This window comes from Peromyscus californicus, unplaced genomic scaffold (assembly GCF_007827085.1).
Source record: "Peromyscus californicus insignis strain IS unplaced genomic scaffold, ASM782708v3 Scaffold_9__1_contigs__length_137607984, whole genome shotgun sequence".
Classification (NCBI taxonomy): Eukaryota; Metazoa; Chordata; class Mammalia; order Rodentia; family Cricetidae; genus Peromyscus; species Peromyscus californicus.
The window spans coordinates 112,297,855-112,323,925 of record NW_026294617.1 but is presented as its reverse complement, the minus strand read 5'-3'; the positions used below and the strand labels follow the sequence as shown (position 1 = coordinate 112,323,925).

Below are 26,071 nucleotides of genomic sequence, written 5' to 3'. Positions count from 1 at the left end.
TAGAGAGATGAATTCTAAAATTTCTGAAAATATTTTGAGGCTGTTGCTTCACTATATCTATTTTAAGTAAATAACAGTAATTATAAAGCATACAAAGTAAAAATGAGGTGTTGTTGAGTGTGTATATGTGTATAGGGGTGTGTCGGAGTGTACATGTGCACTTACGCAGGCCAGGGGTTTATGTTTGGTGTCTTCCTCAATGGCTTCTTTTTTTTTTTAAAAAAAAATTATTTACTTTTATTTCATTTGCATTAGTATTTTGCCTGCATGTATGTCTGTGTGAGGGTGTCAGATCTTGGAGTTACAGACAGTTGTTAACTGTCATGTGGGTGCTGGGAATTGAACCCAAGTCCTCTTTTAATCACTGAGCCATCTCTCTAGCCCTCAATGGCTTCTTTTTGAGACAAGGTGCTGACCTTGGAGCTTACTAATTGGCTATCCTGGCAAGCTTCAGGGATTCTCCTGTCTCCACCTCCCAGTGCTGCTGAGACTGGGCTTTACATGGGTGTCCGGGATCATCTATGGGTCCTAAGGATCACATGACTAGCAATTTACCAGCCAAGCTATCTCCCCAGCCTTTACAGAGGCTTCTACTACAGTTTAGATTATGTGAGGTGGGAGTACCGTGAAAAGAAAGAGGATGACAGGACAGTCAGTTCACTTGAGGTAATATATTTTGAATGGAATGCGTTTAATTGTGAACTGCCTTTTTGGGGGACATGTTTAAAGGAATGCAGTCAGAAGCATCTAATGATAGCTAATGTTTCCTGTAATCCCTTTCTTTGGATCACTTGGGTTGTCTTTGATGAAAACAAAGAAATGCACAGGTAGAGGAAAAGACAGCAGATGCGCTTCAGTGTAATTTTTGAAGGTCTTTAAGGTTACTCAAAGGTATGGTATACAGAAAAATAAAGTACTCATAATTTTAAAAATCCGTTTATATCTTCTGTGCTTTATGTACTCTTACCAATAGTTTTCGATTCAAGAGCTTCAACAGATACTTCTGTTCCAACTAAGCCAAAAAGAAGTGGCTGAAAAACATTCCACATATTTGCGACAATTTTTTGGATTCCAACCTATAAGAAAGAGAAATGCATTTCAGTTATTATGGCATAACTGCACTTCGGAATTTTACATTTTTTTGGTTATTGTGTACATGCATTTGGCTACATTTCAGAAATTTAAAGACATTTTTAAAATTTAATAAACTGATGATACTTCATTTTTAGGGAAAATGTTAAAACTTAACTTATGAAAATTGAGCAATGTGCCAGGCGGTGGTGGCGCACGCCTTTAATCCCAGCACTTGGGAGGCAGAACCAGGCGGATCTCTGTGAGTTCGAGGCCAGCCTGGGCTACCAAGTGAGTTCCAGGAAAAGGCGCAAAGCTACATAGAGAAACCCTGTCTCAAAAAACAAAAACAAAAACAAAAAAAAAAATTGAGCAATGTCATTTATTCAAACAGAATTTGGTTAAGGAAACAAACAAAGCCATACAATAAGCAGTATCATCTCATCACTGTGTTCCAGAAAAGGAAAAGTCTTTGGAGTCCTCATAATATTCAGAACTAGGGACAGAAACACAGCACGTGGGATGAGAACATACCCAGCTCATTCAGCCTCCCGGTCCCTCAGAAGGGTGTAGGAAAACCTGCCAAATGACAATTCTGGAACCCAGTGTATGAAATGAATTTAGATAGGTCATAAACAAGCAGGAAGAAAATACTCTGGTACTTTGCTAGGCCTGCTTCCTAAGACTCATGTTGAGTACTTCAAAATTATTTTCAGTAACATTCCTATTCTGTTGGCAGGAGTGTAAGTACTGAAAATCTTTCCAAGTGATAATTTAGCAGTAGCCGTCAAAATAAAGACTATTTTTTTTTTAACCTAGAAATCCCATTTCTATGAATCTATCCCTACAGGACACTTGTATATATGAAAAGGCTACATTAAGAAATCTATTCATGCCGGGCGGTGGTGGCGCACGCCTTTAATCCCAGCACTCAGGAGGCAGAGCCAGGCGGATCTCTGTGAGTTCGAGGCCAGCCTGGTCTCCAAAGCGAGTTCCAGGAAAGGCGCAAAGCTACACAGAGAAACCCTGTCTCGAAAAAAAACCAAAAAAAAAAAAAAAAAAAAAAAAAAGAAATCCATTCATGGTAGTGACATTTTTATTTTAAAAACAGAATATATATACATATCTATAAATATAGTATTGGTTAAAATGATTAATTTAGGAGAATAAGCTGAATATTTAGGGGGAGTAAGGAATAAAGGAATCATTTGCATTCAGTCTATATGTTTTAATCATTTTTTTTTTTTTCGAGACAGAGTTTCTCTGTGTAGCTTTGTGCCTTTCCTGGATCTCACTCTGTAGACCAGGCTGGCCTCAAACTCGCAGAGATCTGCCTGCCTCCGCCTCCCAAGTGCTGGGATTAAAGGCGTGTGCCACCACCGCCCGGCCTATATGTTTTAATCTTTATGAACATGTTTTCCTTTTTGTACCATTTTTATGCCATCAGTTAAAGAAGTATAAATTGCTGGGCAGTGGTGGCGCACGCCTTTAATCCCAGCACTCGGGAGGCAGAGCCAGGCGAATCTCTGTGAGTTCGAGGCCAGCCTGGTCTCCAAAGCGAGTTCCAGGAAAGGCGCAAAGCTACACAGAGAAACCCTGTCTCGAAAAACAAAAAACAAAAAACAAAAACAAAAAAAAAAGTATAAGTATAAGTTGAGCAGGTACAATGTCTCAGTGGGTAAAGCTGCCTGTCACAAAAGCTTGACAACCTGAGTTCAAGTACCAGGACCCACACAGTGAAAGAAACAACTGACTTCTATAAGTTGTCCTTTGACCTCCTTGCCCTTCCCATAAATAAATGTAATAATCATAATAATAATGAAGTATAAATTAAACAAGTTCATTCAATGAAAGGAAAGCCAAAACAAATAGTGATCAGAATAAATATTCACTTTTAGCCAACTTAATTCAAGTACTAACTAGTGTAATAGAATAAAAAACAAAACCCAATATAGCATTTGGGGCACAGATATGCTAAATTTTAGGAACATGTTTTCATGGATAAATTGTAGAACTAAAAATATAAAAAATAAAGTATCTAATAAGAGCTATATAATCAAATCACATAAAACTTAGAGGAAATCCTGATGTGAGAACACACGTTCTAATTGCATTTTACTATAGTTCAAAGAGGTTTTCTTTAATGCATAAGTCCTCACTCCACGCACATCCTGGGGAAGTGGAACATCTTCCACTAGATGGAGGGAGGCAGTTTTCTAAATGCCCGTTATATAGTTCAAAATTCAGCTATTTCATCTCTAAAGAAATTAGAAATACTCGCCTTCTCTTTAGCCCACTTTTTTGCTGCCATGAACGACAACACTAGTGTGACCAGTCCTCCAGATCCATGTAAGCCTAAGTGCTGACAGCCTAAGACAGCAGAAACACAGATACTCAGAACAAGGAAGGCTCGCCTCTGCGTAAGTCTCTCCTAGAAATACATATTTAGAAGTTGTTTTACATTAAACATACAAGATGTAGCATTATCTTTTTCTTACCCTTTGCTACAATATTTGTAAAGGTTGTATTAAATAGTCTCTAAAATGTTGATTTGATTTTGCATCAAAACTTTCAGCAAATTCAAAACCAAGTAATTCATCAAATATGAGACTTTCCCTCTTTACACAGTGCTGACAGCAACACGAAAATGCTTACCAGACTACCTGAAAAGTGAGGAGACAGTTCCTCCAACAATGAGTTGTTCAAAGTAAATTGTTTGAAGATTTCTTTATTTAAAAGATTTGATAACTTTGATGCAAGTTACCAAATTGCAAACAATTACAAATGACAATTGTTGAGTTCAAAACCAGACTCAGCTACATATAGAGAGAGACTTTGTCTCAAAATTGCCACCACCACCACCAACAACAACCAGGTCTAAAACCCTTGTCAAAGGGGAAGGAGGCAAATTTAAATCAGAAAATATGAATAGGTAAATTGGAACTTATCTCTGTTGCAAAGATGTTCAGGAGAAAGTTTTGGAAAAAGAGACTAAGAAAATTGTCGAGGATCAATAGATGATTTAGTGGAAGTGGGGGTGGAGTGGAAGGAAGAGGGGAGTCACATCCACTGTTCTCAGTATTTTAATCTACCAGATCAAGACACAGCAACGTTAACCAAGACTGCTTGGAATCAGCCACTATTAGGCTCGGTTTTAAGCATACAGTAGGCATCAGAGGCAACGTTTGGGGAAAGAGTCTTAAGCATAGACTTTTGTTTCAAAGTCTTTCTAAAGTTGTCTCAGGAAGCTTTATGCTGCACCCATGCTGTAGCTTGGACGTGAACTGTCCCCCAAAGTCCTTGTATTAGAAGCTTGATTCAGGGTGGTGGTATGGGGCATGGCAGGACCCCTGGAAATCAGGGAAGCATGCTACTAAGCAAGTTGTTAGGGTCCAGTCCCTTCCTTCTCTTGCTGTGTTCCAGGGTTCATGACATAGTTAGCTTTGCTCTGCCGCTCCTTCCTGCAGTGGTACACTGCCAGGGTGATGAGGGAGGTCTGTAGCAGACTGCAACCCCCCAAACTGTGGGCTAAATAAACCTTCTGTTTTAAAGATTAAGGGTATACTAGGTAGTTCATTACAGTGATGGGAGGCTGATTAACACACTAAAGTTGTACAAACCACTTTTTTTTATTTACCTGATCTCCACTTGGAAAATGCTGAATAAAAACTCCCATAACAATTCCTACCAGCACACCAATAAATATATCCCGCAAGGATGATAGGATATTGCTGACTACACTACCTGTAAGGGCACAAAATAAAAGAAACTTTTCACTGAGAAATATTTTCATGTACACTGTACATTACAGAATAAGACCTACAGTGGTTCATGAGGAAGAATAACATTTCATAGAACAAATTACAAAATTGTACCCTTAATAGTGGCATGTGTGAAACATATTCAGAGCTCTCTGAAGTTAAATGTCTATTCTTAATAATTTCATATAAACACACAACTGAAAATATCCATTGTATAAATGGAATGGAAAACAAAGAAATCATGTGCTCTCCTTACTCTCAACCTATCAGACCTGTAGGGGAGAAAATGGGAGAGCGAGCGACAGGAACATTGATGTGGGCTGCTCAGGCCATGCTGACAATTCTGATATGCTGTGTGTAAAACACACTTAAATGTAGAAAGAACAACTTACCAAGAACAACCACATAAAACATTTGTATGCTACAGTTAAGCCTAAATATAGATGAGTCAATTAGGTTTTCAAATGAATAAATATTTTATATTAAGTCATTGTGTATTTTAAAAGGTAAACAACAACAAAAAAAAACCCCTCGATCCTCAATTTAAAAAATTATTTGGTTTTACTATGAGCATTGAATTAGCTAAACATATGTGTTAGAAATATTTTCCACTCAAAAGAATAGAGTGATATTGGTTAAGATGCTGGAATGGGAATCCTGAGCCTGGACCCCACAGACACACCAGAACTGAACAATAACAAACAGCCTAAAGGCCTTCCTGGAACTCTGTGTGCCAATTAAGAAGATGTGGCAGTCATGCAAGGGGAAAGTCAAGAACAATGGCCTGGAAACAAGTGGAAGCTGCTAGTGTGCATTGTGCTGCTGGCAGCCCATCCCCAAGCTGGCACAGCGGGGGCGGGGGGGGGGGAGTAATCCCACTCACTACTTCCCCATTGAAAGGAAAAGAGAAGGCAGGGGCAGTTTTGGAGGCTGCCTAAAGCATTGGTCTTTGTCTCTCCTGCTTCTAACCTGATGCCCAAGTGTTGTCAAGAACAAAGGAGAGGTCAGAAACATGCTCCTGAACCAGAGAGCTTTTGAAATTGTGCCAAGCATATAAAGGAAAATCATCAGTACTTTGCAAATTTTTAGAAAATATATGCTGGAGGAAGAACCCCCAAACTCATTTTATAAGGCCATCACTACCTTGATGCCAATGCCAAACATACTGTAAGTAAACTATCCAGTGATGATGGAGTACCAGAAACCAGAGGCCTTGAACCAGACCAATGACTCATTGCAGTGAACATTTGCTAGTAAAGCTGATAGGACACTGAGAGCCCCCAATGTCACCAGGACGAACGAAAAGGGGCTGGAGAGACAGGAAAGAAGAAGCAAAGAGTTTTTTTTCTTTATGTTCTGTTCTGTTTTGTTTTTGTTTGTTTGCTTCCTTGCTTTACTTTGTTTTGTTTTCTCGTGTGTGTGGGGGCGCTGCAGAGGTGATGGGAGAATATGGGAGGACCAGGAGGTGAGCAGATTTGGGGTGCATGATGTGAAACTACCAAAGAATCAATAAAGAAGTTAAATTAAAAAAAGAAAACTACAGGCCAATATTCCTAATAATTATGCAAGAATCCTCAATACAAGTAAATTGAACAGCACATTAATTAGGTTATATATTATGATCAAGTTGGATTTAATTCTGGAATGTAAAGGGATGCAAATGGATTTTTTAAAAAGATTTTATTTATTTTATGAGCATCTTGCTTGCGTGTATGTATATGTAAGATGTACATGTCTGATATCTTATAGATGCCAGAAGAAGGCATCAGATTGTCTTTATCTGGAGTTAGAGATGGTTTGGAGCCACCATGTAGATGCTGGAAACCAAACCCAGGTCCTCTAGAAGACAACAAATGCTCTTAACCACTGAGCCATCTCTATAGCTCCCCAAAAATGTTTTTTATCTAGGGTCAAGATACAAAACTCTGTCATGAGATACAGTAAATTAAAAGAAGGGACAGAAATCATAAGACCATAATGTTTGATGCAGAAAAAAGCATTTGATGAGTCCAATAACCTTTTATGATGAAGTCACTCAATTTAAAATAGAAGCAATTTATCTCTCGATAGCCCTGTAAGGAAAGCCCAGGGGCAACTTCGTATAGATTGGCAAATGGAAATTTTCTTTTAAAGATCGGGAATAAGGCGATGATGTCATTTTCCCCAATTCTAGTCTCAAGGCACTGGAAGTTCTAGCAAGAGAAATTAGGCAAGAGAAATAAAAGGCATCTAAATGAAAAAGAAAAAAAATCCCTCTTTATGAGTAGATTGACCTTATATACAGTTTGGATCCCAGAACCCACATTAGAAAGTCAGATGCAGTTTGTCTCCAACAACCAGTAAAAGGAGATGGAAGGCAGAGGTAGAATTTTTGAAAGCTTGAAGCTCACTAGCTTGGTATACAAAGCAGTGAATAATGACAGACTCTGTCTCAAAACAAGGTTGACGGTCAAGACTGACACCAGAAGTAGTTCTCTGATTCCACATGTACACTCAGGCATGCTTTTCACCTGCACACCACCCCCTGATACACACACAATGAGATACAGGGAGAGAAACCTAATATTTATCCTCCAACACACAACCTGTCAGAACTAATAAACAAAACCAGCAAAGTTGTGTGCTGTGAAATCAACACTAAGATATCAGTTGTTTCATATATTAACAATAAAGAATTATAAAAGAAAACTATGGAACTCATTTTTGAATAGTATAAAAAGAAACAAAGAATAAATGTAATTAAGGAGGTGAAAGGCTTGTACTGATAATTGAAAACATTGCTGAGAGACGTTATAGACACATAAGTGGAAAATGTATTTGTGCATGATTAGAAGATTCAATATAGTTATGTTGTCCATACTTCCATACTAGTTGAAGAAACCTCTTTATTTTATGTGATTCCTATCAAAAATTCTAATGGATAGCTTGCTAGAAATGGAAAAGAGAACCCTAAAATTTATATAGAATGTTGAGGGACAGTGAAGAACCACATACTAGTGATCTTAATGCATGTGCAATTTGACATTTTGTTCTTTTTATAAAGCACAGTTGGAGTTCAAGTATTTTAATACAGGCTTAAACACAAGGATTAAGAGAAAGAGGGGTACCCAGAGGAAAGTAAGCTACACCTAAGAGCATGGGTGTGTGCTGTGGGATGTCTTTCTGTATGCTGTGAATATGTGTTATTTCCATTGGCTAATAAAGCTTCATTGGCCTATGGCAGGACAGGATGGAGCCAGGTGAGAAAATTCAAGAGAGATAATGAAAGGAGAAAGGAGTTGGGAGAGAAGCCAGCAGGCTTGATGCTGAAGGAGCAACAAGATGCCAGCAGACCAGTAATGCCATGGCCACGTGGCAACATGTAGATTTATAGAAATGGGTTAATTTGAGATCAAAGAGCTAGCTAGCCAGAAGCTAAAGCCATAGGCCATACAGTTTGTAATTAATATAAGCCTCTGTGTAATTATAAGCGTCTGCGGGGCAATGGGGCTGGGCAGGACTGGAGAAACTTCCAGCTATAGGTGTGGTCTTCTCTAAGAAGACCTGCGGAAAGTAAAACCCAAGTGTGGGTGGGTATGGACTCTTCAAAGGAGAGCTGCCAATATTCTGTTCTTGATTTGTATTTTTCTAATGATTACATATGTTGAATAACTTTCAGATGCTTCTTAGTCATTTGTGTACCTTCTTTCAAGCCTAATTCCTGTTCTCTTAGCATTAGTCATCTGTAAACACCCTAAATTTACTTCTCCAAATTCTGGAGAGCAAGAAGTCAGTATCAAGGCACCAACAGCTCTGGTGTCTGGTAAAGGTCTTTCCCTCATAGGCCACCTTCTCTGTGGTCTCATGTGGTGAAAGGGCTCCAGCCACACCTTTCATCAGAGCCCTAATAGCATCCAGGAGGAGTGCCCTCATCCTCATCATTCCCAACAGGCCAAAGCTCAGACATCTCACTGGGCATTAGGTTCCAGGATTTGAATTCTGGAGACACATAAACTTTCAGATTGTAGCAAAGGGCTTCGTTCATTTTAGCCTGAGGCATTTTCTTGTTCTTCCATATAATCTTCACATTATCAAACTTCCTTGATGACATTCTCCAAGTGTCATGTTTCTACTCTGGTTGTTGTGTCACATATGTTTTTAAGGTTGATATCCCTATTTTACCAATATTTGCTTTTGTAGCCTGTTAGTGTTACATCAAAGAAACTATTGCCAAGTTTAGTGTCATAAAGCTTTTTCCTAATTTTATTCTTTTGAATATGAACATCTAGTTTCCCCATCACTGTTTGCAGAAGAAACTTTCCTTTCTCCATTAAGAACCCAGGAGTGGTGGCTCACACTTTTATCCTAGCACTGGGGAGCCTGAGACAGGAGAATTGCAGCAAATGCAAAGCTAGCCTAGGCTATACAGTGAGTTCCAAGCCAGTCTGGGCTAGAGAGTGAGCCTGTCTCAAAACAAAAAGGAAAGATAACATTAAACATGGGCACAAATGTTTCTACACAAGATATTCAATCTATTATTTTAATAGTAAATATTATAGCCAATTACAATTTTGTACAGGTTAGTAATTCTAAAGCAATCCACTAATACTATACAACCATTCAAAATGACACAGAAATTGCCTGGATAGTTATAAGTAACTAGTTCTGATTGTTTGGTAAGTTGGGCAAGAAGGATCATGAATTCCATGTCAGCCAGTATAACAACAGCAATCCTGTCTCCAAATTATTTTCTATATGAAAAGTATGTTTGTGATAATAAAAGTTAATAGCAAAATAATTTAGATTATGTGTAGAGATGAAAGGCAAAAATTGGGGCTGTCAATGGGGCTGGAGAGATGACTCAGCAGTTAAGAGCACTTGCTGCTCTTGCAGAGGATCTGGGTTCAGTTCCCAGCACCCACATAGAGGCTCACAACCATCTGTAATTCTAGTTCAGATGATCCAATACCCTTTTCTAGCCTCTGTGGGCACTAAACACACATGGTGCACAAACTTATATGTATGCAAAACATACATATGCATAAAAATAAATCAATAAAAATAAATAAATTTTTAAGAATTAGGGCTGTTGAGATGGCTCAGCAGTTAGAAGCGCTTGCCATGCAGACCTGACCATCTGAGTTCAATCCCTAGGACTCATGGTGGCAAGGAGAGAAAAGGGGTTGGAAAGATGGCTCAATGGCTAAAACACACTGCTCTTCCAGAGGCTGGAAGTTGTCCTTAGCATTCTCAACTGCCTGTGACTTCTGCTCCAGATCCAGTGTCGTCTTCTAGGCTCTGAGGGTACCCACACACATGTGGCATACATACACATAAATGAAAATTAAAATAAAAAAAGGAGAGAACCAACTCCTAAAACTTGTCCTCTGACCTCCACACATGTTCAGTGGCATGCATCTCATACCCTCTACCCCACCATATCCACCACAGTAACAACAAATAAAATAATAATAAAGGCAAAAATAAAGGAGCCAAAAAGAGCAAAAGTCTCCGTTCCCTAGCAGTGGGGCTCTAACTGCTCAGTTGCTGGCCCAGTGGATTGTGATGCCATAAACAGTTAGAGACTAACTATTAATGGCACCTCATTCCTAATGGCCAGTTTTAAGGACACATGGCCCTATTCAATTGACTACCTCAACATAGTGAGTTGCCCTCCTGAACTCAATTAAAACACAACTCCACACAAATGGCCCAGGAGGCAAGGCCAGATAACTTCTCTTAACTGCTATATAAAAGGAAACATTCCCTCTCAAGGGTACACCACTTTCTTTTTTCTTTAGTTTGCTGTCCTTCTGGTCTGGTAAATACTTTTATTCATATGCCTTGGACTCATGGTACTCCTGCGGACAGTGTGGTCAATGTTCAGTGATTTTTATAATGGGAGAGGACTAGGGAGATGGCCCTATTAGTAAAATGCTAGATGGCAAGCCTGAGACACTAACAGAGCTGGACCTTTGTAATCACAGTAATGAGAAGGTGGGCACAGGAGGATCTCTGGAGCTCACTGACTACTCAGCCTAGCCAAACTGTTGAGTTCTCAACACAGAGAGATCCTGTCGATGGCCAGTCAGCCTAGTCAAACTGTTGAGTTCCAGACACAGAGAGATCCTGTTGATGACCAGTCAGCCTAGCCAAACTCTTGTGCTCTAGGCACAGGGAGAAATCCTATCTCAACAAATAAGCTGAAGAACAATTGAAGAAAATATCCAATGTCAACCTCTGGTCTCCACATGCACATGTGTGCACATAGCCACACAACCATACATATGTACATATGTACATGCACATATGTACATGCTTAGACACAGAAACACACAGAATAATGGGAGACAGAAATAAAGAGAAGAGGGGAAAGAGATTTATATAAGGCTGAGAAAATATTCTTACCTAGTGGGGATGACTATTACAGATTTTATTTTTATCTTTTATATTTTTAAATATATTTTCTGATATTTAAAAAGAGACAGAGTCTGGATGGCCTTGAATTCCTGCGTTCATGTGATCCCTTCTTAGTCTCCGAAAATGCTGACATAGGCACACTACCACATCCAGCTCTTATCCACACCACTTTTAAAACTATCTTAATGCTTCTAGAATGTAGACAACTGAATTTTAAATACTGCAGATAATCAGAGCACCACTGACTGTGGAAATGCTAGCTTTTGAAAACTTTTCTTTAAAACTAAGAATTCCAATTTTGAGACCTGATTTTCTTGCTAAGTGTTTCCTACCCAATTCTCCTGTGGTCGTGTCATCTTTGTCAACAGTTTTCAACAACTCCATAACTGTGTCTTCAGGAGGGCAGTCTTTGTGCTCACTTACCTTCACAGTAAGCATGCCCAGCCTTCTGGCACTTTCCTGTTGGCCACTGTGAACTTTCCCAGCCTCTTTCCCACTGCAGGTCCTTTCGCTCACAGGGGAGCAGCTGCATGGCTGGAGACCCAGTGCTTTCCCCACCTGACCCCGCCTGTTTTGCCAGTTCCTCAAGCTCCAGGAAGGCTGAGTGGTTACTTCTTCCTGGTCTTGTCTAGAGTTATGTGATGTTCCAACATCGTGACCACAGAGCCACCATGGCCACAGACATTACTATGCCTTTTCAAATTCTAGAGTACCCTCTGGGAATGTCAGGAAGGAGCTTCTGATATTCTGAGATGAGCAACAGGTGGTGACCTCAGACAATGGTCACTGGAGGAAGCAGAAGCTGGGTTTGAGGGGCTTCAGGCTGTGATACACGGGCTTTGTGCTATCTATCAACTGCATTTGTGGGCAACTACCATGAGCTTCCTTGGCTATCTTCTCTAAAAAAGACAAGTGTTAGTGTCTGCTGCTCCAACTCTGTCCATACAGAAACTCATCCACCATTCATCCATCAAGAGGCACTGGGAAAGAGGCCAACGTCCTTTGCATATCGCTTCAGCTTCTTGTACTGACAAAGCCGAATTCTAGGGGCAGCTGGCTTCCCACTTGTCTCCTCAGGAGGGCTTTGAGCATACAGCCTCTCTAGGGCCTCTCATCAATTGTGAATTCCAGTGTATCCTCTTTGAACTTGGCACAATTGGCCACACTCTCCTTGACTGTGGATCTAACACTTACTGTGTCCAAGTCACCCTGGTGGTTCCGGCTTTTCTCAGCAGTGGTGAAGCATGGGCACTACCAGCCCCAAGACAGCATGGGCTCTAGTGATAGGTGGCTATTCCCACTTCACTGCAGTCTGGGCTCTTTGTGAGCCCAGTTCCTACTTTCACAGTATCTGTAGTGCTGGTCAAGACCAAATGTCACCTTGAAAATCTAAACTGGTGTAGTAAGATTTTGTCTTAACACTACCAAAAGGGCACATTGTTGTCCCAGCTTTGTATGTTTGAATTGTCCTAATATCAAGCAACCTGTTATTAGGATGGTAAGAAACATACATTTCAAAAACACTTAGTCAATGTATTAACAACACTATAAACTGATAAAATTCCAAAGCACAAAAATCAGATAAATGGCAAGGATGCAGATAATCAAATTAGTTGAAAAAGTTCAGTACTAAAATGAATTCATTTTGTTAAGTGTGGTGGTATTTTACTTGTACTGAAATGTGATTTTAATTGTATGTTAATAAATAAAGTTGTCTGGGGGTCAGAGCTATTAGAGCCATAGCAAGTGCGTGGCGGCGGTGGCACACGCCTTTAAGGACCTGGAGGGCGGTACATTCAGGCAGTGACGAGGCAGTCACATGTTTGGGTTTACAACCAATGAGAAGGCAGAACAGGAAGACTTTAAAGACATACACACAGGAAGTAGGTCCTTTTCGGAGAGCTCTCTTAGCTGAAGAGGATCCCTGAATCAGGAAGGGTGAGGCTCTTAGCTCTGACCTCTTGGCTTTCTTCTCTGAATTGGCTCTGTGTTTCTTATTTAATAAGACCGTTGGTTACATCTACATTTGGCACCCAACGTGACAAGAATCCATTAAAAACCGCTTAACTTGGCTTGGCGTTAACTTTCATTATGGCAAAAGTTAGCCACTGGACAACAAAGTATCCTCGAATCAACTGCTGACAAAATGAACAGACAGGACATGAAACAAAAAACTACTGATTCTTGCCAAAACAAGTGTGGTTATGGCTTTATCAAAAGGCATCTTCTGAGGCCAGGACAATATGGCACCATCCCTGAAATGGCCTTCGCAATTCGGAAAAGGTACAGTGCCCTTTTCTTCGAAGGCAGCTAAATAGGCAGTGGGCCGATGGCTTCTGATGTGCAATGGAACAGCAGCTTAAACAGTTATTCTTAAAGAGTAACTAAGCTCACGCCTCGCAATAGTAAACTGGCATTTGACAGAGGGATGTGGAGAAGAACGGGATGCTGAGATGAAGCCATATATACACAGCCAAGAAGAATGGACAGCTGAATTAAAAAACCAACAACAATTTCCAGAATTTAAAATCCTGAATCATGACATGACACTAGTGGAATTCAGGTGTTTCTGGTACATGGACTGCTCTCACCCAATGTGAGGTTGAACTGTTGACCTTATGTACATCCTACTTCACAAATGAGTCTGTCAGATATGCTAAGCCTATAGGCTGAAGATGATGCCCCAGCATTGCGGAAAAACCTCAGGTGACTGTCCAGGCAGCTGGCTGTTTCTGTCAACTCACAAATTTTTTGGAAGTTGCTTGCATGCACTTTCTGTTTTTATTTTTGTTAGCTAATATTATTTCCATCTTGGGTCTCTGAGGGAGTTGAAGATTAGTTAGTTATAGTTGAAGGTTAGTTAGTTATAGTTAAAGATTAATTAGGATAGAAAATGAATTAGATACATTTTGGACTTAACAAAATAGGATAGATAATAAAATTATTTTCTCTGAATTTGTCAAATACAAATGGACTAGACATTTATTACTTGTATATATTGTATATAGTCATTGTACTTTTGTATATAGTTTTTCTTTTGTTAGTTATAACCTTTTTCTTTTTTTTCCTTTTTATTGAAATAGAAAAGGGGAAATGTGGTGGTATTTTACTTGTACTGAAATGTGATTTTAATTGTATGTTAATAAATAAAGTTGTCTGGGGGCCAGAGCTATTAGAGCCATAGCAAGTACGTGGCGGCGGTGGCACACGCCTTTAAGGACCTGGAGGGCGGTACATTCAGGCAGTGACGAGGCAGTCACATGTTTGGGTTTACAACCAATGAGAAGGCAGAACAGGAAGACTTTAAAGACATACACACAGGAAGTAGGTCCTTTTCGGAGAGCTCTCTTGGCTGAAGAGGATCCCTGAATCAGGAAGGGTGAGGCTCTTAGCTCTGACCTCTTGGCTTTCTTCTCTGAATTGGCTCTGTGTTTCTTATTTAATAAGACCATTGGTTACATCTACAGTTAAGTACTATTTAGGAGCTTTTGGAGAATTCATTTTATATTCTAAATTTTAAAAGATCCTATTGAAGCATCTTACCTGGTCAAGATGAGCTTCTATGAAGAATAAAGAGATATTAAAGTCTTGGTTAATAAACATAGAGAGAATGCCAGAAACCCAGCGTTAAGGACTACAGAAAAAAACATAAGTGAAACATTTTCTTATTTACCCGAGGAAAAGACCATGCTCAAGAATGTGTTGAATCCAGTGATGGCCACAACATCATCCATACTGCTGGCGGCCACCAGCAAGGTTGGAATGCCTTTCTCAACACCGTATCCGTTTTCTTGCAACAACAGCATGGAGGGCACCACAACAGCAGGAGAGACAGCACCTAGAACAAAGCTGAAAGGCAGACTTTGAAAACCCACCCAGCCCTTTACGCAGTTAGTGTTCTGCTGTCAATCTCACATGGCATTATTCTGCCTTTGAGTGAAGCCTCCTAACGGTGATAAAGCACTGTGCATGTCATTTACTGTTGAATAAAAGTTCTCAGACGTGTCCTAAGAAACTGGACTGAGCATAAATTGCAGGTCTCCCCTCTATCTGTACATCGTTTAAAATGAAGATATCAATACATTGAGAAAATTCATAATACAAGTAGCAGACAACAAGAGAATCCTCAATGGATAAGAAACCAAGAGTATTCCAGTCAGAGCTAGATGAGGATTTCAGAAGAAAACACAAGTCCAGTGTGTCTAACACTGCTGCAGAAGAGATGCTATACTTTGAAAGGCACCCTAACTACACATGGTAGATACTCTAAACTCTTCACAATGGCTGCACCATGTCACAATCCCACTGGCAGAACACAACAGATCCAGATTCTCCACATCCTTGCCAATATTACACACATATATTGGCTAGCCTAATGTAGCCACAATGATGCTTTATTTTTGCTTTCTAATACTTATCGATGACAAGAATTATAGATGTTCGTTGACCATTTGTATATTTTCTATGGATAAATGTCTTTTTAACACACATACACAGACACAAATCTTCAAAAAAACAAAATTGACTTTAAATGCACAAATTGTATATATAAACTTGTTGCTTTTTCTATAGAATAGCAACAAGTAACTGGAACTTAAAAAACAACTTTACAGGAGTATTAAAACATAAAAATACGCCGGGCGGTGGTGGCGCACGCCTTTAATCCCAGCACTCGGGAGGCAGAGCCAGGCGGATCTCTGTGAGTTCGAGGCCAGCCTGGGTTACCAAGTGAGTTCCAGGAAAGGCGCAAAGCTACACAGAGAAACCCTGTCTCGAAAAACAAAACAAAACATAAAAATACATAGGAATCAACTTTAAAAGCACGGATAATAGCTACATTAAACACCTGAAAACTATAAAACATTGATTGAAAAAATTAAATAAGCCTCAATAAATGGGTAGGTTAGGCCACAGTCACAGATTCAACACTGTGTAAGCTAACTAATTCCAAATTATATAGTCAATTAAAACATTAAAAACCCAAGAAGTTATTTTTGTTTATAATAATTGACAAACTCATCTAAAATGAGTGTGAAAATGTAAAGAACTCAGAACAAATAATCCAATCCTGAAAAATAATGAATCTGGAAGACTAAAATAATCATACTTCAAGATTCATCAGAAAGTATAGAGATGAAGAAACTGTAGTTAAGACCAGACATCTAGATCAATGCAAGAGAATAGACATTCAGAAATAAAACCACACACACATGCACAGGTTTTTTTCAGCAAAGCTGCTACAATGACATAATGTGGATAACACCTGCAGTAACTGGTGTAGGAACAACCATACAGCCTTAGCAAAAGCATCTTGGCTCCTATCTCATGGCACACAATGAAAACTGACTTACGGTAGCAAATGTACCTGCCTATGCCCAAAAGCTTGTATTATGAAACTTCTATGAGAGATTAAAAAAAATCAACAAGCATTTTTGTTGAAGTTGGCAAGAATCTACGATGTTATACAAATAGAAAAAATCATAAAAGAAACAGAAAACTGAAATCAAATTTTCAATCTCCTCTGAGAGGCCATCAAAAATTAATGGAGAGATTGTAAAGGCACAGGTCAAAAGATACAAACTATAGCTGGACAGGAGGGCTAGATCAAGAGACTTGCTGTGGTGCATAGTGACAACGGATGATGTATGATAGTCTTGAGCAGTCCCACCAAAACAGTAACTGTTAGGTAATAATACTGCAGTTAGATTTAACCATTCCATGATACACGTATATTTCTAAGTATCATGCTGTATATCACTACAGATCATTTTACCTGCCTATTTAAAACAAACAAATGCTTTTAAAAAAGAAATCTGAAAGTTTTCTACTTTTAAAAATGTACATTTTATGTTTGTCTTTACTTCACTTGACATGTACTTTAAGAAAAATATCATAACAATATTTTATTTTTCCTTAAATCATATTTCAGTTACCCAATATAATTTCTGACTAGAATTTCCTTATCCTGACTTGAAATGTCATCTTATCACAGTGTTACACACATAAGCATATGGCCAAGCATGTAAGCCCTGCATTCAGACTATAAGGTAATTACACTCACAGCACATTGTATTAACTTGAAGTGATTCATTTAACCATCATATGTCTGTTTTTCATTCTGTAAAACTGGAATAATGTGAGAATGAAACCATCATGAGAATTATAAAGATGAGTTAACATGTAAGAAGTTCACAGAAGAATCTGTGGCAGACAGCAAATATGACAAAAATGCATACATTACTGCAGTAACTAACAATTTCAGATGGGCATTTCTGGTGTTCGAGAACTGGGCATGCACCTCTGACTCAGGAGATAGGACTCTCTTCTTTTGATGTGACAGTATCACTTGGAGAAGCTATTATGTGACTATTAATTCCTGTGCTTAAAGGAATTAGACTTGAATTATGTATTTGGAAGTTATAGCTTACAGATAGCATTTGAAATCATTAGACATTACAGAAGAATGAAAATAAGAAAAAAGAGATCTAATACTGGTCCCACATTATTCCTTTATTTGAATGCTAGAAGGAAAGGATAAGGGTTAGGGCAAACAGGAAGAAAGGCTTGCCAAGTTAGAAACTGTCATGGACAGAACTCTGTCTGCATCCTCACAAATTCACATGGAAGATAACCAGCAATGAAGCCAGGTTCAGAGACAAAGCCTTTGAAGAACCAATTAAAGTTAAATGTGGTCATAAGGGTGGAGTCAAATCAAAGAGGACCAGTGTCTCATAAGAATAGAAACAGATCCCAAGGACGCCTCAAGAGAGGACAGGTTTGGCTATTTGTCCCTGTGCTTTTTCCAATCACGGTCTCAACAATTCTTGCTCATACGATCCCTCCTCTTTCTCACCGATTGGACTCCCGGAGCTCCACCTGGGGCCTGGCCATGGATCTCTGCATCTGCTTCCATCAGTCATTTGGATGAGAGTTCTACCACGACAGTTAGGGTGTTTGGCCATCTGATCACCAGAGTAGGGACAAACAGTCAAACTAGTGGAAACTATGAACCAATAGCTGAGGATTCCCCAACTGGATCAGGCCCTCTGGATAAGTGAGACAGTCGATTAGCTTGAACTGTTTGGGAGGCCCCCAGGCAGTGGAGCCAGGACCTGTCCTTGGTGAGAGCTGGCTTTTTGGAGCCTGGGGCCTATGCAGGGACACTTTGCTCAGCCTGGGTGAAGGGAGGAGGGGACTGGACCTGCCTGACTGAATCTACCAGGCTGAGCTGAATCCCCAGGGGAGTCCTTGTGCTGGAGGAGATGGGAATGGGGGATGGGTTGGGGGAAGGGCGGGGGGGGGGGGGCGGGAGGAGGAAGGATGGGGAATCCATGGCTGATATGTAAAATTAAATTATAAAATTTTAAAAAAAGAGAGAGGACAGGCCATGTAAAGATACAGGAAGGAGGGAACAATCTACAAGCCAGGTAGAGAGACAGCAAGAGAGATCAAACCTGCCAGCATCTTCACCTTGGCCTTCCAACCTTCAGATCTTTAAGAGGTGAATTTCTGCTGTTTTATTCACTAATTATTTAACTAGTTAACAAAGGAATCAAAAGGCAAGTCACATATTAGAAAAAAAGTTTATAATGTATAAACTAGATGAAAGACTTTGGTCTAGAATATAAACACAGGAAGCTGGAGAGGTGGCTCAGTGGTCAGGAGCACTGGGTGCTTTTCCACAGGACCTGGGTTTGATACCCAGGACCAACATGGGCAGCTCACAATCATCTATAATTCCAGTTCCAGGGGATCTAACACCTTCTTCTCACCTCTGTGAATATGGCATGCATACAGTGCCCAGATACATGCAGGCAGAAGATCCATTCACATAAAAAAGATTATACATAATTTTAAAATTCAGTAAGAAATCGAGCAACTCAATTTTTAAAACTGGCAAAAGGTTTGAACTGGCATTTTACCAAAGAAGCTGTATGACTAGTTCCAGTGTATAAAACAAAGCTCAGTGCCAGTAGTTATCAAAGAAATAGAAGCTAAGTTCAAAACAGAGTACCACTTATAGTCTCTAGAAAATACGGTGCATAAGTAAACAGTATCAGTGCAGAGGATGTGACGCCCTGTGATCCTAAAGACTGAAGGTATAATCAGAAGACATTTCACATGGATGTCTTTTCATTTTATAAATAATAAAAATAGGCTGGGATGTAGCTTAGTGATAGAATACTTGCCTCATATACTTGAGGCAGTCAGTTTGATTTCCAGCACAGATATATGTGTGCATATATGTATGTATGTATGTATGTATGAAGGTATTTTACAATACAAGTTTGAAAGCCACTATATTTGGCAGTGAGTATGCAATGGCTACACTTTTTTACAAATCTGACTGGAATGTAGAAGTGGATGCAAGAATTAATGAAAAGAAGTTTGGAGCTACAGACAGTGACTCCAGCCTTGAAGAATTTTGATATGAGGGAATGGATAATAGAAAAGATAGTTGTGGCCCTACACCAAGAGAAAAGGTTTTGTGTTTTTATTGCTTTGAAAAGAGAATTATTTTTATTTATGTGTCCATTAATGAAATCTCTCACATATATACACATAAATAAAACACAATACTGTATGACAAAGTGGTCATTTGACATACTAATAAACACAGACACACAACAGAAGAGGGGATAAGTTGAGGGACTGGACTACTTGGCACTAAACCCCGAGGACCATTACTGTTTGTGTAACTGACAGTAGTCTTTTACAGAGATTGGATCTTGCTTTGTACCTCTGACTGGCCTTGAACTATGTATGATGTTGCCTCAGCCTCCCTAGTGTGGGATTACAGGAGTGTGCCACCATGCCCAGCTGGATTTGGTAGAAGTGGAACATGACTCTACCTTTGATTCTTGCCCAACCCTGGTAAAATGATCTTAATGGAGAACTTGGCTATACAATATTCAGAGTACCCAAAGCTTTAACCAAACACATTTAACTGTGTAATTTCATGTTATGAGGGAAGGGAGAAAAATATTACCCTAAGAGGAACCCCCATTGCCAAGGAAACTTCATAAGGAAGTGGGAGAAAAAAGCAGCTGAACACGCCTCTATGAGGCATGGACCGAATGACAACCTCAAACAAACTCCCTTCAGATGCTTCAAAGCCTGAAATAGAAAAGGTGGCATTTAGATAAATTTACAAAGGCCAACAAGAAAATTATCTAAGCAAACACTGTAACATAGCATTTCTTTGAGGGATAGCAACTTCACACTTGATAAAGTGTTCATCTAGAGACTTGCAAAGATTTATTTCTCCAAGATTATTTCTACCTTCTTTAATTTTCCCACTGCACACTACAGTGATAATATCCCATTGGATTTTCCCCTCCAGTTAATTAGTGGTGAACTATTTAATTTAATAGTAATAATAAAAAATACTAACATGTCACAGTAAAAAACATTATTTCAAAAGGAAATACTTGTCTATCTTCTTAGTTGTTCAATGATGTTATGAGTGATAATTATTTAACCTCTTGGTATAATTTCATTAAATCTATATAAACTTTCCACACTTGATTCTGTAGCTATCATATCTATGACTAGTCACTTTTCAATAATTCAAACAAATTTCTGATCTCCATATTATAGTATTTTAAGAAATAATTTAAATAACAATAATGTAAAGTTAATCAGGAACATATTTCTAGATAGTCATTAAACAAATTATTGAAATTTTAATCTCTCTTTTAAACAGAGAGACAAGGAAACTTTTATAGGATTACCTTATCCTTTCTTAACTGGAAGCAAATAATATCCATAGAAAAGCCTCTCAATTAATAGTGGTACTGCCTAGGGTACATCTATTTCTATGCATGTTTTTGAATATGATCACTAATAACAATCTTACATCATAGTGATTTCTCTTCATATAAATAATGATGGCTGGAAATAGAAATTATGAAACCAGTATTTTGGTCAAGTCTTTGATTGCCATCTTAGGTTTACATGCAGACTCTACTTAAAACAGCTATAACAAAAATCCTATTTCTTTTTTTTTTCTGTTATTTTCTAATATGTAAAAGAATTTTACTCAAAGTTGAATAGGAAACTTACCTGCGGGTCCAGTCCAAGCCCAGCTCGTATTAGGATAATAGTAAGGGCCGTGTTTCTTAAAGCTGAAGACCATGTGGTAGGAATATGGACAAATTTATAAATAATTGGAACATTCCTGATGGTGAAACCAGCCAGTAACATGCCTGGGAGGGGAGGGAAGGGAAGAAAAAGAAAGAGAAAAGAAAGTGTATCTGAAGTTAATTTTCCAAGGGAGATATGCAGGGTAGTTTGCACACAAGGAGAGGAAGTGGAACAGGTAAAGAGGTGTGAAGCACAAACATGCATAAGTGTGGTATAATAGCAAACAATTCAGAGATGCTGGGATGAGAGTGCAGACCATAGGGAGAAGCCAGATCATGGAAAGGTTCTCCTCTTTGGCAGAGTCAGGGGCTAGGGGAAGGTTTCATAGAGGAATTGCTGTAAGGATCTTGCAGTTTTTATGTGTTGGTCTGGGTGAACTAGAGAGTGATGAAACAGGCCACAGAGACCAGTAAGAAGGATATGCCATTGTTCATGGCAAAGTAGCGAACAGCCCAAGATAGAAGTTGTGAAGAAGAGGGTAAAGATTCAGTGAGCATTTAGAGATATAAGACCTCAGAAAAAATTCTCCCACTAACTTTCCTGTCTACCTGGAGAGTCACAGAACAAAAGGATAAAGAAACAGTACATAATACAGCAGTGGCAAATGGGTACACACAGTACAGATGCCCACGCAGCATATTCAATTATCATAAGATACTAGTGCCTCACTTGTCATAATATGTGCAACGTATTAGTTACATGACATGTACAGAACTTCAGCCTTTTCTAAGTTTCCTTTCTTCTAGAATGCACTTTAAGTTTAAAACTTACTAAATAATAAGGCAACACAAATCATAGAGGATTTTCAAATTATTTTCAAAAATAGACTGTAAAAAAACCTGCATGTAGAGAATAAACCTATATGAAAAAGCTAAATATCCACATACAGTAAATATATATAATTAGACTCTAGATCCACATTATAAAATAAAATAATATATCTAGTCCAAGTAGAAAACGTTCAAGATTTACAAATAGTCAACAAAGAATATAGCTAATTATATACTTACCCAGAAGAGGTGGAAGTGGGGGCACTACAGGTATTCTAATGATTTCTAAAATTTTCCCCCCAAGGAAGGCACTGTAAAAAATAACTATAAGTCCAAACAAATTTCCACCAGGGAGAACTTCTTGGCCCATAAGGGCCCAGAGTAGAACCCATAATAAAATGAGTGTAACTCCTGAAATATAAAAAAGATTACATCTATATAAGCATAAATACACGTGACCAAAAATGAATTCTATTAAATATATTAACATACAGACTTATATAGCTATGCACAGCATAGATTAACATTGCATACTGGTATAGTTGAAGTTAGTTATTAAGATATATTTCAAAGACCCTATCAGATTAGTGGACAAATATTAAACAAATTTTTTTTTAAAGCATTTTAAGGGGGCCAGGTAAAAGTGCTTGCCGTGAAACCCAATGGTCTGAGGTCATTCCCTGGATACCATGTAAATACTGAAGGAGACAACCAGAACCCGATACACAAAACTATTTCCTGAACTCAACAAATGTGCCATGACACACTTGTCTTCTCATTACACACACATGTACACACATGCATGCACACACACAGACACTAAAACAAAAATTTCAGACTCTATGTGAATTGCTTTTCTTTGTAGTGCTGGGAATTCAACCTAGGGTCTCACACATGCTAAGGATACCCCTGATACCCTTGAATTCTGTACACAAAGGTCTTTTTCTTTTTCTTTCTTGTTTTTTTTTTTTTTTTTTTTTTTTTTTTTGGTTTTTCGAGACAGGGTTTCTCCGTGGAGCCTATCCTGGAACTCACTCTGTAGCCCAGGCTGGCCTCGAACTCACAGAGATCCGCCTGGCTCTGCCTCCCGAGTTCTGGGATTAAAGGCGTGTGCCACCATCACCTGGCTTTCTATCTTGTTTTAAGGTAGGGTCTGGCTTTGTCACCTATGCTGGCTTTCAAATGTGCTCTTGCCTCTGCCTCTAATAGCTAGCACTATCACCCACACCATAATGTCACATTATGAAGGAATGTCATGACAATGATGAGATTTTCTTGAGTTTTAAAACAGCTTTTCCAGGAAGACTACAAGTCTGACTGGCTGTGATACAAATTCTCAACTTAATTCATGATCATAATAGCAGAGCAAATTTTTAAACATGAGCAGATTAAGTCTTTGTACTAAAAAAATTACTCAGGTAATATTTTTGTACTTATTAGAAAGGGCAAAGCCTGCAGGAAAACAAACATGGACATTGTGGGAATGGTTACAAGGTACCTTATGTGCAGGAAGTATTGGTGGACAGGGTGAGTAAACAAAGGTGGTACAGAGCTAGTGAGATGGTTCAGCAGGTAAGAGCATTTGCCACGCAACTCTGACTACCTAAACTTGATCTTGAGCATCCAAGGAAAAATGATTCATGCTATGGCTCACATCTAATCCCAAAACTAGCACTTCTATGGTGTGGTGGCTTGAATAGGTGTGGCCCCCACCAATTAATGTGTTTGAATGCTTGGCCTATAGGGAGTGGCACTATTAGGAGGTGTGGCCTTGTTGGAGGAAGTATGTCACTTTGAGGTCTCATATGCTCAAGCTATGCCCGGTATGGCACACAGTCTCCTTCTCCTGCACCATGTCTGCCTGCATACTGCCATGTCCCACCATGATGATAATGGACTAAACTTCTGAAACTGTAAGTCAACCCCGATTAAATGTTTTCCTTTATAAGAGTTGCTGTGGTCATGGTGTCTCTTCACAGCAACAGAAACCCTAAGACAGAGGCTGGTGTCAGGGACTGGGGTATTGCTGTGATAGGCCTGGCCATGCTTTTGTTTAGAGGAATGTGGACTTTGGGATGTGGGGTTAGGAAAGCAGTGGAATGCTTTAAGCACTACTTAATGGGTCATCCTAGTAGGAATGTGGAAGACCGTGGTGCTGAGGATGCTCAAGAGGTTTCAGAGGACAATATTAATACATGGGCTATAGACTGGTCTTGTGATATTTTGATGAAGAATGTAGCTGCTTTTTGCCCTTGTCTGAAAAGTCTGCCTGAGGCTAAAGTGAAGAGTTTTGGATTAATTCTACTGGCAGAAGAAATCTCAAAACAGCCTGGTATAGACTCTTTTGTGTGGTTATTAGAGGTCACTCTTATGCAAATCTATAATGTAAAGGAGTAAGCTGAGCAGGGAAAGTTACAAAATGTACAGCTTGAGAAGAAAGGAGGCACCAGGAAGTGGAATGGGGCTAAGTCCTATGTTCAAGGAGATAAACAGATACAAGAAAAGCCTGATATTAAAAGGAATAAAAAGAGTGGTGACCTCAAGATAAGACCCCACCCAGCTAAGATTTCAACTTGTGAAAAGGAATTAAAGAACAGCTTAGGTCCAGGCATGGAAGTACACACCTTTAATCCTAGCACCCAGGAGACAGAGGCAGGCGGATCTCTGAGTTCAAGGCCAGCATGGTCTACAGCGCAAATTCCAGGACAGCCAAGCTTAGGCAATGAGGAAAACCATGGAAAGCAGAAAGCTCATGGGGATGTAATTGAATGAGGGGATTATGTTCCAGCCCCAGCAACCAAGAGAACTTGGCACCTTCAGACCCATGGTTCTGGCTTTAGAGTCAAGGATAGAAGAAAGGGGTTATGGAATCACTCTCCATGACTAAGGAAAGCTGCTGAGGCCAGGCATGTGTCAGGGGTGTCCCTGCATGGAGGCCTAGAGAGGCCATTGTGTGAAGCTGTGAAGGTGAAGCCTAGATTGCTGTAGAGACCCCAAGATGTTGGAAATGCCAGAGCCGTGGGATACTTGCCAAGGAGATCTGCTAACAGGAAGTGGAACCAGCCCAAGAGGAAGAAGTGTGTTGCAATCAACAAAGCTGAAACAAGTTGGAGATCTGAAGTAAGAAGACATCTTTTCTCAAAAGCAAGGTAGAACGAGAGAACTGACTCACCTCAAATTGTCCACTCACCTGAATAGAATGCCGCCTCCAAATCACCAGATGTCTACTAAGTTATGTAATAAGTACACAGGAAACCCACAAGAAGACAAACAAAAGAACAGTGACAGCAGACACTTATAAAAGACATTAGGTACTGGGAGCCATGGGATAGAAGGATCTCACTGTTCAAGAGGCAGACTGACAAAACAGGTCTTGGGAATTCCTGGCTCTTGCCATGCTCCTAATAGTTTTCTTCTAGCAAGGTTATAAAACATATATGTGCCCACATATTTTCCAATATTTTAATCATATTTCACAAAATTTTATTAATTTCATATTCACTAAATAAATAAGCACTTCTTTTTAAATTAATCTATTTGATATTTTGTCCAACCTCAAGTGCAGAATATACAAAATAAATGAGCAAGGTCTGATTAAGTTAAAAGGTGAAGAGAGGAAGGAAAGATACAAACAAGGTCAAGCTAGGTCCTCATGGCAGACACATACACATGACTTAACTAAAACAAAATTAAATAGCACAAATGAACAAACAAAAATTAGTAGCCTTCTTATATGCCAACAGAAACCACGATAAAAAGAAATCAGACAAAATAATTCTATTCATAATTGCCTCAAAAAATCTTAGAATAAATCTAACAAAAAAATCAAACAATTTAATTTAAAAAATGTGTTATTGAAATGAGTTGAAAAGTCTCAAAAGCTGAAGTACACATGGCCTCCCTAACCATCAGAGAAATGCAAAT

The 26,071-nt window shown here is 39.2% G+C and overlaps 1 protein-coding gene across 5 annotated transcripts in view; it reads right to left on the bottom strand.

Moving 5' to 3' along the window:
- Positions 1-26,071, bottom strand: part of Slc9b1 (solute carrier family 9 member B1) — a 50,823-nt gene that overhangs the window by 7,117 nt on the left and 17,635 nt on the right. For 4 of the 5 annotated variants that reach the window (XM_052730120.1, XM_052730122.1, XM_052730124.1 and 1 more), the window contains 7 exons: positions 22,388-22,558; positions 21,297-21,439; positions 20,221-20,348; positions 14,905-15,080; positions 4,709-4,815; positions 3,353-3,502; positions 968-1,076 (listed from right to left, as the gene is read on the bottom strand). In XM_052730120.1, coding sequence (XP_052586080.1) covers positions 968-1,076; positions 3,353-3,502; positions 4,709-4,815; positions 14,905-15,080; positions 20,221-20,348; positions 21,297-21,439; positions 22,388-22,558 — 984 coding nt within the window. The remainder of the gene's footprint in view (positions 1-967; positions 1,077-3,352; positions 3,503-4,708; positions 4,816-14,904; positions 15,081-20,220; positions 20,349-21,296; positions 21,440-22,387; positions 22,559-26,071) is intronic. The other variant, XM_052730123.1, reaches the window with a different exon arrangement.